We start from the raw sequence: 12,990 nt of genomic DNA on the forward strand, positions 1-12,990 counted from the left end.
AAAAAAAAAAAATCTTCTTCTACTTGCCCTCCCAAAATTCCTGTAAACAAGGGAAGTTAGAAACTATCCTCCCCAAGCAACACAACGGAGAAGCGAGGCCCATACGCACAGCGGCGGCCGTCTCCTTGCTCTCGGCTAAGGCCCTCTCCAGGTCACTCAGACTCTCCAGGCTGCTGCTTCTCTTCTTTCCACTTGGCAAGGGCTCCTTTAACTTTCTCTGCTTCCTCTTCGATCCCCAAAGGCCGATATCACACCGAGGACACAGCACCTAATGTGGGACATGGCACAAGCACTGGTGACACAGACTTCAGCTACAGCCCAGGAAGCCCCCGTCAGCCCCGAGCATGGAGAGAATTCCTCAGTGTCTAACATTTCTTTGTAACATGCAGCCCTGAAGCCAGAAGACTCCTCTGCAAAGGAAGGAAGAAAAGGAAAGGGGAAGAAGGAAACCTCACAAAAGAGTGACTTTGAGTCCAGATTCAATCCAACAGTAAGTAAAAATGTGATTTACACTGATTCCAGTTGCAATACATGACCAGTACCAGCTTATAAAACACACACAAGAAAGCAACCACCACACTTTATGAGAAGTGGAGATCAACTGGTGAAGCATGGCCAAGGTTCAAAGTCCAATCTCAACACGGACTGAGTAATGAACCCCATGACAGAAAGTCCTTCCTCAGACACTGAACGCTATCCTATCTGCGGTGTGTCTGGAAAACATCACCAGAAGCTTAGAAGCATCTCTCTGGCTCTACTGAAAACAGTGACTCGTGAACACAGATCAGTCAGTGACGCCACCCGGGAGGCAAGGACTGTGTGTTTTACCGAGCGGGTTGATCTAGGGTTTGGGACGGGACAGATGAAACTTACCTCCAAGAGAGAGCAGGGAGAATTCTCAATCAGGAACGTATTGGCAGCACACTCTTTCCAAGCCTGAACCTCAGCTACTAGTGATTCCAGTCTTGGTAAAGAATTCAGATGTACCGGGATACAGCGGCCTCGCGTAACGAGTTCTACAAGTGCGTCTAACACTGGCACACGTCCTCCAACCTAATAAATCAAGAAAAAGTGTAGCAACTTAGAAAAAAAGGACATTTCTGTGTACAGCGAGGAGAGCCTAATTCAGGCTGTGCCTACTCCACGACTTCAACATGTTAAATTCAGACGGCTATGGACAAAGCCCGCCAGCTGACTAACAGGGGGCCTGGGGGAGGCCTGAGGGGGGCGGGTGGGGGCTGATGTGTTCTTTCACTCAACAAATAATTAAAGAACCTAGTCTGTGCTGGGCCCCAAGGAAATAACTATGAACACAACACACTGTGGTTCCTTTGTTTAGACTTTGTCCTAAAGTCACTTGTCACACTGTTCCTCATGGACAGTTTGGAAAAAAAAAAAAGATCATAAATGTAGATTAGTAATAACTCAAAAGGCTTTCCTACTGACTTACTTAAATATAAGCAACAAAACAATATTTTACTCCAATCTACTCACCAACGATGAACTGAAGGAACTCAGTGTAAATCATTCATGACAGTAAGATGAGCTAAGAAAGCCCATGGGTTCTCAAACTTGAACAATTGTTCAGAATCATCAGGAAAGCTTGTTTAAACAGTTTCCTAGGCCCCATCCCCAGATGTTCTGGTTCAAGTCACCAGGGAAGGGCCCATGAATTTGTATTTCTAACACATTTCCAGGTGGTGCTGGTGCTGCTGACACTGGAACCACATTTTGAGAATGAAATACCTAAACTGGGAAAATAAGAGCCTTGGGGTGTGGGGGTGCCCGTGGTCCTCGCAGGCCCTGCCACAGGCACAGTGCTAAGCGCTGTGCACCCAAGAAACATGCCGTCTTCCTGACTCACATGCTCACCCCTCTGACTGCAATGAGCTCACCCTTTCTACCATCATGAAGGGAAAGGGGGGCCATGATTTAAACTAATTACTGCGGTCCCCAAAGGCACGGACAAGAGCCTGCACCTGAGACTCCCACTAAGGAAGCTGACACACACAGTAAATCCTTCCTTGGTGTTCTCTGGCTAGCTGCGGTCACGCCTTAATTATGTGCTGATACTTATCAAACAACATGTCTTCTCTTCCACATTAACCAGGATAGAAGCCCAGATGTTTTGTTGCAAACATCTGGCTAAAGCCTTTCTGTTTGGCATTTGTTAGCAATTGGTTAATTAGTGCTTCTTAAAATGACACACAAACATTTACAAGACAAGGAATATTTCATTCTGAGAATCTGATGGCTTCAACAAAACAGAACTTAAGACTCAAAGACGATATAAATTTAAAAATTTTTAAACATAACCCATTAAATAATTCAAATATCTTTTTACTCAGGAGGTCCATAAGACCTATTGGTTTACGATGATTAAAGATAAAGACTGGCTCCCCCACCCCCATCAGCCACTTTTCAAATAAAGTTATCCAGCTAAAAACTGGGCAAATCATAGAAGGCACTGTCTGTACCTTCATAACGCTACGAGTGAATTCGATTCTTTTATTTAACTTGCAAACCAAGTCAGCAAAGTAGCATCGCGCACACGGCCACGGGTTCTGAGTGCTCCCTGCCCTGGGACTTGCTGCGTCCCACTGCCTTGTGAGGGTGAGGAGGCACCTCTGTTTAAGTCACGCCTTGAAGTTTCTGGGCCCTGAGACCTAAGTAAGCCGTGTAATCAAGTAATTGCAGTTGCTGAATCTGCCACCCATGACTGCCTGAACTCTTGAGCTGCTGGGAAGCCAAGCCAAGAGAACCACACTTATCAAAGACAAGAAATGACATGTCTCTCCCAACTTCACTTTCAGCACGTTCTCTTCGACCCCCAACCAGGAACCCGTCCGCAGTGGGCGGCTTTCGGTGTCTGCATCGACTACTCAGGACAACAGGTGGGCAAGGACATCCAAGTGCAGGCAGCCAGGATAGAAGGAGTAACGTGGGCCCCCGGAAGTTGTCAATCTGTGCAGGGAGACCCAACGTACAGCCTTCCACTGTCCAACTCCGGCTCCTTACAGACACTCTCCACCCAGGCGTCTGCTTCCTGACACCCACCTGCAGGGCCTCCACGTCCTGAAGCCAGTCCCTGGCCCTCTGGACAGAGTCTCTCAGAGCCGCCCCGCTGGGCAGGTACGCAGGGATCTCCTCGATCTCCTTCACAGCCGTGGCAAGGCTGCTGAGCGAGTGCCGCGGTCTGCAAAAAGGAGCATAGAAACTACTCAGCGTGTCGTATGATGAATGGTTTTTCTTGTGGTTTACCAAACTAGAAAAGTCATTTCAAAGGAAATTCAGTACAGCAAGCAATTTTTTTAAATGGCAGTGACCACTAGGTATCACAGTAACTTGTTTCAAATGGCTGCATAAGACTTCAGAGCATCTAAGACAAAGCAACTGATTGTGTGAAGCGTGTTAAATTCTTATTCCTCATTTGATGCTGGTGTAACCAAACTTCCATTTGCAGTTTACTTAGTGATAATTTACTCTGCGTTACACTAGACACATTGTCAACACTCATACGGTTTCACTAAGAAAATTAAAATTCTCTAGGATAGCAATATACCAAAAGCACAGTATGAAAAATTTTTGTACTCTGCTCAATGACCACAACTGCAGATTACACAGAATGTCTACAACTTAGTTTTTTATACTATGTTGTCAGCTGGACCCAATACAGATCTGTCAGACAGACAGCAAGATTACAGCGAGCTGATCTCCCCATCAAACGGTCAGCCTGAGTCCAGTGCCATCTCGCAGTACAGACAAGGTGTCCTTAGTCCCCAAGCAGCAGCACAGGTGTGCAGCCATGTTCCTTCATTTACAGAACCAAGAGTATTAGCTCAGACAGTTCCCTGTAAAGCTCCTTGGGGTCTCATTCACAAATGTTGGTCCAAACAGTTCCACTTATGTGTAAATTTTTTCTTCTCTCATCCAGAAAAAACTCTAGAAAAAATATGTCCATTTGAGCCACTCATGTCATAATCAGTGAAGATTTTTTTTTTTTTTGCCCAGTTCCAAGCAGCCCTGAATACCTCAGCTTTTTCCCATACACGCACGATTGCAGCCACTGAGCACCAGTCGGTCACGTGCCCGTCACTTGGCTCCGCGCGCTAAGATGGAAGTGCCACCCATCCTCCCCAAGGGAGAGTGAATGCCAGCTTGCTTTCTTACCTGGCTCGGAGGAGACTCTTGGCTTTGTCATCCCAGTGCTCTGACACTGTGAGCAGCTCCTGAAGCCGGGCCATAGCTTTCTCCACAGCTGAATATGGGGCCAGGCCCACCCCGAGGTCTATGAGACGTCTCATATCATCTAACGTAAGGGAGCTGGGGTCTAGGCAAGCTTGCTGCACCTCTTCTAGCCAGCGAGCCTGCTCCACACGGATGCGCATCTCAGCAAGCTGGGGAAGTTCAACATCAAATTCAAAGCTGACATCCAGCAAGCTTTGCAGCTCGGCAGCACTGGGCATCTCCTCAGAGAGCAATTTCTGGCTGTGCTGTTGGAAATCTTCTACACGATTCAAGAGATCCTAAAAAGTCACAGGTTGTTGCATCAGAAAAGTAATTTCAATACCTGGCTTCTTTCATACTTAAGACTCCTCAATGCACATTCGACGTGAGCCTCTCTTCCCTCTTGCTTGATTTCAGCAATAATATGGGTAAATAATCATACATAAGCCAAATGACAGCTAAAACAAGCCACAGAACAAGACCATACACTGTCTCCGAGGAGCTGGTGGTCACCTACCTGCAAGGTACAAATTCCCACCTTTACCACTTCTTCCTTCATAGGCCTGTCATCTCTACACACACACACACACTCACACACACTCACTCAATGTGTTATTAAAAACATCTGCAAGTAAATGTACAAATTAACTATTCAAGAAGACAACTTAATGGTGTTTACACAACACAGGTCCCCAAGTCCTCTCACATGTGCGGCTTACCTTTAGCAACGGTGTCTGGCTGAGGACACAGGGAAGAGCATACAGCTGCGTCACAAACTGTCGCAGCTCATTCACCGTCAGCTGATTCTGGGATTTCCCTCCACCAGATCGGTATCTGTCAAGACAAAGGCCAGGCCGCCATGACAACATCCAGACCCAACACTCCCAGGTTCAGAAGGGAAAAACAGCCAGCAAAGAGCCCTCCTCTCGGTCAGAATACACACCTGGTCTGCCTTTTGCCATTGAGCAACTGCTGTGCAACGGAGGCACACTTCTCCGCGTCCTGTGTGACTAAGCGAAGGTGACGCAAGAGATCATTGTCCGGGAATTTCTTCATTTCAGATTCTTCAATTAAAGCTTTCAAGCTGACAAGGCCTAGGAACAAAGAGGAGGTCGTTCTTCCTGTGACCGTCACGTTTACTCTGACTGGTGCAGACGCACAGGGGAGCCGCTTTTACCAGTTCTGATCTACAATACTTGCAATGCTTTACGTGTTGTTAATACATCTGTTCATTTAATTGGGGCGGGGGCTGAGGGCAGAGTGTTTTGAAACAAGTGCCTAGAGTTGCTCTTCAATATGGAAATGATTATGATACAGAAAACAACTGGCTTGTCAAAAGAAGCAAGTGCAGCTTCTCCCTGTGCTCAAACCACTTCCTCCCCTGCATTTACCCTGCAGTTGGCAGGTAACCAGTGTGCTCAGGCAGTGAACCTGCGCCCTTCCCCTAAACACAAGAGGGCAGAGCTCCCTGTCAGACTACAGAAAAGAAAGCAAGTGATGAAAGGGAAGCAGTGGCTTTCAAAGGCAGTAATAAGAGAGGCTTTGATTAGAATAGGAAGCGATAAAGCAGTACTTCAGAGACTCCTAATTTAGTGGCATGCTGCCTTTGTCACGAGATCTGATTTTAAAAAATGTTTTTCGAAGGTTCCCTATAAAATATGAAATGCTTCTGTCTTGGAGACAAAGAGGTGTAACGGTTATTCTGCTTCCTGACCTTGCACAAGTCCTGTGTCACTCTATAAGAGACCGCCCACTCCCGTCTTGAAACCTTCTCGGCTAGAGTTCTGGAAGCCTGGCTGCACAGAGGGCTAACCGGGGACACGCCGGGCTGTTCCAAGCCATCTGTGTGTGGCTGGCTAATCTGGCTTCGTTACAGGCAGCCCCCACTTGCCATGCACCAGTCCTACTTTCTACACCACATACTTTTCTTCTTGTTGATCTTTGCCTCCAAAGCCTCGTTCACATTCAAGGCCCACTCATTGTAGGATTCTGCCCGAAGCTTCAGTGCGTTCATCATGGGGTGGAGGTCATCCAGAGTGTACCTATACCTGGAGACAGGAGGGCAGACTTACGTCGAGACGTGTGGGTTTGGAGAATATCAGATGTTTTACAATCCATAATTCTGCCCCGAAACAAAGATGCCACTGAGCTTTTATTACGGATTTAGTGTTTTCCACAGGGAAAAACGCCATGCTTCCTACTCACCGCAGTTTGTACTTGTAAGGAGGACAGGAACACAGCTCCTTCACATGATGCAGGCAAACAAGCAGGCCAGGTTTACAAGAGCAGGAGATGGCAGACATGAAGCACGTGGTTTTGCATTTTATACACTGACGCTCGTCATCTGGCAACAGCTCAAAATCCATCCTTTCCGAGTCAATTACTCCCTAGAATAAAGTGTCCTTCAGAGGCCTCCCAAGGAGAATATAATCCACCAGCCCTCAAGACAAACATGCAATAGTTTAAAAAAAAAAAAAAAGCCTTACCAAAATAGAAGGTACAGGGTTAAAACTGTGTGTGTGTGGGGAGGGGGGGTGAAAGAAGTAACAATGACCAGCAAAAATTGGAAAGCCGGCCTACTCCACTTGTCTGGGGAGGACCTGTTTTTGGACAAGGTAGGTCCTTTATGAAAACAGTGATTAATAGGACTATAAAACTGCTAAGAATCCTGCTCACTCTACTCCAAATTGGATCTTGTCCATGACTTGGATATAGGTAAGAGCAAAGGAAATGTATACACTTTCTCCTTCAGAGTAAAAACTACAGAGCACTTCAGAATAAGACCACTGGAGGATCCACAAGAACAAACATAAGGGAAAAGAAAGAAAACGGGCCAAGTGGAGCGACTATCACGCAGGACCTGCTCAAGATGGGAAGATGCCAAGTGGTCTAAGAGCCTGGTAACAAAACGTTACCAGAAAGGATATCATTATCTGAAACGGTTTGACAATTTGTGCAATAGAGGTAGAGACCATAGTCATTAATAAAGCATTTCCTAATTCAGAGTGTCAAGAAAAATGAGTAAATTTCAACTGTAGTTTGTGCCACCTGACACTAGAGAGCCCTCCTAGAATACAGCTTTTGTCATTGAAAGATCAAACTTCTACCACTTTTCTCGTTATCGGGAACTGGATTCAAACCCGACCTTGAGAATGATGAAGTCAGCTTATGAGCCATCAAGTTCCTGTGTTTTCGTCTTTTATTCTGTATTTTAACTTTTGACCATTTCACGTCATGTTTACCAACAAATGGACCAACAAAGACAGAGGAAGAGCAAGGAAAAGGCTAACTAATGAAGTTTGGTTTTACTCTGGAATTGATCATAGGACTCCACAATAGAGATGGTTAAGATGTTTGTTTAAAATGAGATTAAAGATCCACGCCATAGATTTTATAGTTGAGAATGAATCATATAGTTCAACCAATTTTAATCTGTAAAAAATTTTAAGTGTTTGGGCTGGCTGAGTGGCGCATTGGTTAACAGCTGGCTTGGGACGCCAGCTCTGAGCAGCAGGGCCCCGGTTCGGATCCCACATGAAGGCCAGTGACGCTCGCCCTCTACAGCTAAGATGGTGAACAACAGCTCGACCTGGAGCTGGGCTGCTATGAGTCGCCGGTGACGGCGTAGGCTGCAGCCCCTGCTGCAGTGGGCTGCCATAAGTTACCGTGTGTGGCCAACAGCCAGCGTGAGCGGCCAGCAGCTGGTGTGAGCTGCCAACAGTCGCCATGAGCGGCCGTCCAGAGGCCCGCAAGTGATCTGCCTCACCCGGGAAGAGCGCAATGATGGTGCCAACATGAGCCAGTGAAGTAACATCCTCCACAACTAGACTGAAGAACAAAAGGACAGCAACTTGTCTGTTCCCCTTCCCCCAATTCCCCAGCGCTGTTCCCCTTCCCCAATTCCCCAAAGAAATCTTTAAAAAAAAAATTTAAGTTCTCAAACTCCCCACAGTGAGTTACCATTATTGAGTAAGACCTTGGTAAGGCACTTAAACTTTCTGGGCATTACTTTCCCAAACTGTACAAAAGTGAGTAAACTGTTGTTGATCTAATACTGGTCCAAGGAACCGACATTCTAGGATTCTATCTGAAGAGGCATGCAGTACCAAAAACCATGAAATACGTAATTATAAAGCCAAGAAAATATGTTTAAGATCTGCATGCTGCTATCTACTAGATACTGAATGAAAGAAATCAAGAAGACCTACATATATGGGGAAAATACTATGTCCATGGATTAGAAGAATCAATAGTGTTACGGCAGCCATCCTTTCCTAAACTATCCATACTTATACATTTAATACAGCCCCAACCAAAATCCAACAGGCTTTTTGGCAGAAATCAGTAAGTTGATTCTAAAATGTATATGGAAAAGGAATGGAGCTAAAATAGCCAAAACAATTTTGAAAAAGAACAAAAGTTGGAAGACTCACACCACCTCGTTTCAAGACTTATTAGCAAGTTTCACTGTAATCAAGACCATATGGAATTAGCGAGAGGACAAATGTGGATTGGCAGACTAGGACCAAGTCCAGGAACAGACCCAGACATATGTGAACTGATTTTCAACAAAGGTGCCAGGGCAGTTCAGAGGGAAAAGGGTAGTATTTTCAAGAAATGGTGCTGGAACAATTAGACATCCATATGCAAAGATGGTGCTCTTGACTCACATCTTAACAAAAATTACTTGAGATGGAGTAAAGACCTAAAGGCAAAACCTAAAACTAGAAATTCTAGAGGACTACATAGGAGAAAATGTTTGTGACTTTAGGTTAGGCAGAGATTTCTTAAGAAGTACAAACCCAAAAAGATCCATAAAATAAAAAGCTGATAAATTGGACCTCATTAAAATGAAAAACTTCTGTTATTTGAAAGACACTGCTAAGAGCATGAAAAGTCAAGCCACCAACTGGAAAAAAGTATTTACAGAACCCCTACCTGATAAAGGACTATATCCAGAATAAACCGAAATCTTACAATAATCCAATAAAAAGGGGACAGGGCAAAACATTGAACAGACGCTTCACAAAAGAGATCCATATACAGGTAGCAGATAGAGGTATCTGATGTGTCATTAGCCATTAAAGAAATGAATGTTAAACATCACAATGGGACATTAATATACATCTATTGGCATGATTCTAAAGGAAACAAGACAGGGTCAAGCGCACAGGAACTCTGCACCAAGGACACACAACGGGGGATCCAGAAACCTACCAACTTACGCACAGCGTCTCTTAAAGCTCTCTCATCCTCAACCATGACAGCCATGTCCTTCTGAACGGTCGATGCCACCACAACATCGAGCACGGCAGCCTTGGAAGCCATCTTGCAAATCATCTCGTCGTGGGAAAACACACAGTAGCGGTGAAGCAGGCGGTAATGCTCCACGCACTGACGGCCTAACGGCAGCTGTCAGAGCAGAAGGAAGGAAGCGCGTGAGACCACCTTCCTCCTTCCCATTTCCAGGCTTCTGACCTTTATCATCGAATTACCAAAGCTCACACCCGGGTCATACATTTATCAACTCTAAAAGCAGACTTTAAGGGGCCTTGGGCCTTTTTTAATCTTGTATCTACAAGATCCGGCATACTAGGTGCCTTAATTCAAAAGGGGTTTTAAAAACCCAGTATTAACAATGCAGCACTGTCCACAACAATGTAGAAATCTAATGGAAAAAAAGGAATCTACACATTTCCTGAAACAACTGTGCTCAACTGGTACGGCTCACCTACTTTAGGGAACAATAATGCAATAATGCTCCAAAAACTGAAACAAAATACTTAAGATACAGGTGGATTATTATTCAGAAAAACCCTGAAACAAGGTTCTAAGCTATTAGATTTAACATCACATACTCAAACTAGACAGTTCTTTCTGGTACATAAAAAGTATTAATATAAAAACTCAAACTAACTGAAACCAAACATGTCATTAAAAACTGCTATGCTGTGGACAACTTAAGTTAGTGCTGTACAAGTTATTCTTAAGACTGGAACTGTGTGTTACTGGTTTGCAATGAGATACTGAGCTGTAGCCAAAACGGTAATTATCTTCATCAAGTCTGGCTACGAAAGGAAAAAATATCAACGAAGCTGACTGAGCAGGGTGCTGGTTTACAACGTGGTGAAGTGCCCAAGTGCACGGAGGTCAACAACCTGCAGACCAGCCATGTGGGCAGCAACAGGTTTAAGCAGCCATGCACACAAGTCTGCAGGAAGGCCATCACAGTCCCATACCCAGTCCACAGTGCAGAAGTTAACGGCCTCAGCAAAATTAAAGCCTTGATTGAAGCCACTGTGGTAGGCTCGCGGAAACGTGATCACAAACTCCCCAGCACACTGGTTAGTCCGGTAAACCTACAGAGATGGAATGGGAGACTTTTAGTGACATTCTCATGAAAGACAATGTGGACAGACTGTCAGATGACTCTCCACCAGGGGCAGCTTTCCACCAATTAAAAGCCAGAAAAAAACAGAACCACCACAACCACCATGATGGGGGAATATGTGCTTCTGCCCTAAAATGGAGTGGTGCCCCAGACTATCAGGGTTGATTAGCATCTGAAAAGAAAACATGGCTTATGCTCCAAAAATGTAGCTACATCAAGGGTCAGGACACATCTTCCTAAATGCAGCCACGACTAAGAACAAGCTATATTGTTATTAACAAGATGGGATCTCCCACCAATTAAAGAGTTCCAGCTGTTTCAAGGATCTCACCCCACACAGAGCCCTTCTTGATGTGGACCCCAAACTTACCTCTAATCATAAATTTCCCCTTTCCCACCACCTTCACCCCAAAAGCACCTTACTGCTCTAGTCGCACAAATCCTTAGAAGGAGCTTATTAGTATATAATAATATTAGATGTCTCTTCATCAATGGGTCTCCAAAATGTACTTCTCAATAACTGGGAACTTATTAGAAAAGTGAGTTCTCAGGTACAATCCAAAGCCACAGAACAAGAAACTGGGGGGTGGGGGGGGAGGGACTGGCGGCATGCGGCCCTCAGCCATGTGTCGTAACTCCCCTTCAGGGTTGTTACAGGCCAAAGTCTGATCAACACCCCCAACCCCCCAACACGCACAAGCACATGTCTTCTTCTACAGGGACTATGTCTCCCTTCCCCAGCTCTTTGCCAAACATATCCCTTATCAGAGCTCCAAGTCTTAGTTCAAACGTCACTTTGAACCCTTTCTGATTATCCATGGAGTTAATGGGTCAGCCTTCTACTTGAAAGCACAATCAAACCACTCCACCCTTCCATTATTATCTATCTTTTCTCTTAAAGTGTGAGTCCCCAGATGTATTGGTGCATTCATCTGTCTCTCTAGGTCCAGAATCTAATAATTCCACATGGTTTGCTCAATTATTGAGGACTCATTTAGAATAAGCTAATCACAATGAATCAGAAAGATCAATCCGTGGGTGGGTGGAATTTTTTTGGGGGGGGCGTGAGTCAATGTGGAAAATACCAACGAGATAATGGTAGTTTGGTAGTTACTGGTCATTATTTTCTAAGCTATGATGCCTCAAAGAAATGTTCTTTTTCATCGGACCCCATTTACTGGCCTATGAACCCAAAAACATAAAATTTAGGTCACAGAAAGATCAAGAATTGACTTTAACACTGTACATATATCGTTTCCAGGTGATATTTAGCTAAATTGGACTCCTCAACTTCATCTCCATCTAAACTCTCAAAACATTCACAGTCTTCTCCAAAGGAAGCCAGAGTACAAGTAAGCGTCACTTCATAGAAACTTCTCAGAAGAAATGTCACCATCAGGACCTTTCAGTCTAGAGTGGGAACCCTGGATTCCAAGCTCAAGACCTTGAAGAAAATCTTTTCTTAAAATAAGCTTAATTAGGGGTGGGGGTGTAATATAACCAGGACCTTCAAGCGTGGCACTTCAGGTCATCACTCAAAACTAAGATCGCATAGAGTAAATAAGTTATTTTTTAAAGCAGGGAAAGAGTATGAAGGGTTCTGACCTCAGCATTTAGACCTAATTACACAGAACCTAGCCATTTTCACAGTAATCTGTCCTGACAAATAACACATTTACTAAGGTTCTTGCTTTGCTGCAGGGCAGGACTGAGGTGGTAAACAAACATCGCAGTGGAGAGAGCATGCAGTGGTGACGGCAACACAACCTGAGTGTACCAGAAACACCTGGGCTGCCGTCAAAGGAAAGGAAGCATCGCACTTGTCATTTGTAAAGTCAGGTCACTCAGCTGCCACAAATGAGTGCGATACAACACCCAGTTCACCGAGCAGTGGTTTCTACCGGCAAGTCACGCAATGGACAACACATAAGCAAATCAGCTTCATAAAAGTGAGTCCCAGGGACAAAGAGAAGTGGCGGCTGGCGCAGAGTGGCAGGGGCGCTGAGGACGTACAGGCACTTGGTGAGTCATCAGGGTGTTGGGGTTCATGATGGTGACAAGCTGGTGGAGGAGGTCTGGCTGGGACACAAAGAGCTCAGGGGCGAGCTTCTTCATGACGTTTTCCAGCTGCTCGGCAGCATACCCTGGGACGCCATACCAGGTTTTCGGCTCACCCCTGGAAATAGATTGTAAAAATAAATCTAAATCAATCTCAAAAAACATGTAAACATGCAATTTCAGCAGCGTCTTCAAACCACACACAATCAATCTGCAGCATCAACAAACCAAGTGGGGGGCAGGTTGTCCTCTTCAGAGCCTGCTTTGAGCTGATGCCGCACAGGAATGTGCAGCTGAAGACGCACGGTCAGATG

At 45.1% G+C, this 12,990-nt stretch overlaps 1 protein-coding gene across 2 annotated transcripts in view; it reads right to left on the reverse strand.

The window, feature by feature from the left end:
- The window catches only part of KDM5B (lysine demethylase 5B), a 53,066-nt gene that overhangs the window by 10,138 nt on the left and 29,938 nt on the right, over window positions 1-12,990 (reverse strand). For both annotated transcript variants that reach the window (XM_019638032.1, XM_019638031.1), the window contains 11 exons: window positions 12,632-12,794; window positions 10,467-10,586; window positions 9,445-9,639; window positions 6,433-6,614; window positions 6,151-6,275; window positions 5,171-5,321; window positions 4,947-5,061; window positions 4,171-4,526; window positions 3,058-3,196; window positions 874-1,053; window positions 110-268 (listed from right to left, as the gene is read on the reverse strand). In XM_019638032.1, coding sequence (XP_019493577.1) covers window positions 110-268; window positions 874-1,053; window positions 3,058-3,196; window positions 4,171-4,526; window positions 4,947-5,061; window positions 5,171-5,321; window positions 6,151-6,275; window positions 6,433-6,614; window positions 9,445-9,639; window positions 10,467-10,586; window positions 12,632-12,794 — 1,885 coding nt within the window. The remainder of the gene's footprint in view (window positions 1-109; window positions 269-873; window positions 1,054-3,057; window positions 3,197-4,170; window positions 4,527-4,946; window positions 5,062-5,170; window positions 5,322-6,150; window positions 6,276-6,432; window positions 6,615-9,444; window positions 9,640-10,466; window positions 10,587-12,631; window positions 12,795-12,990) is intronic.

Source organism: Hipposideros armiger, unplaced genomic scaffold (assembly GCF_001890085.2).
Source record: "Hipposideros armiger isolate ML-2016 unplaced genomic scaffold, ASM189008v1 scaffold_37, whole genome shotgun sequence".
NCBI classification, from domain to species: domain Eukaryota; kingdom Metazoa; phylum Chordata; class Mammalia; order Chiroptera; family Hipposideridae; genus Hipposideros; species Hipposideros armiger.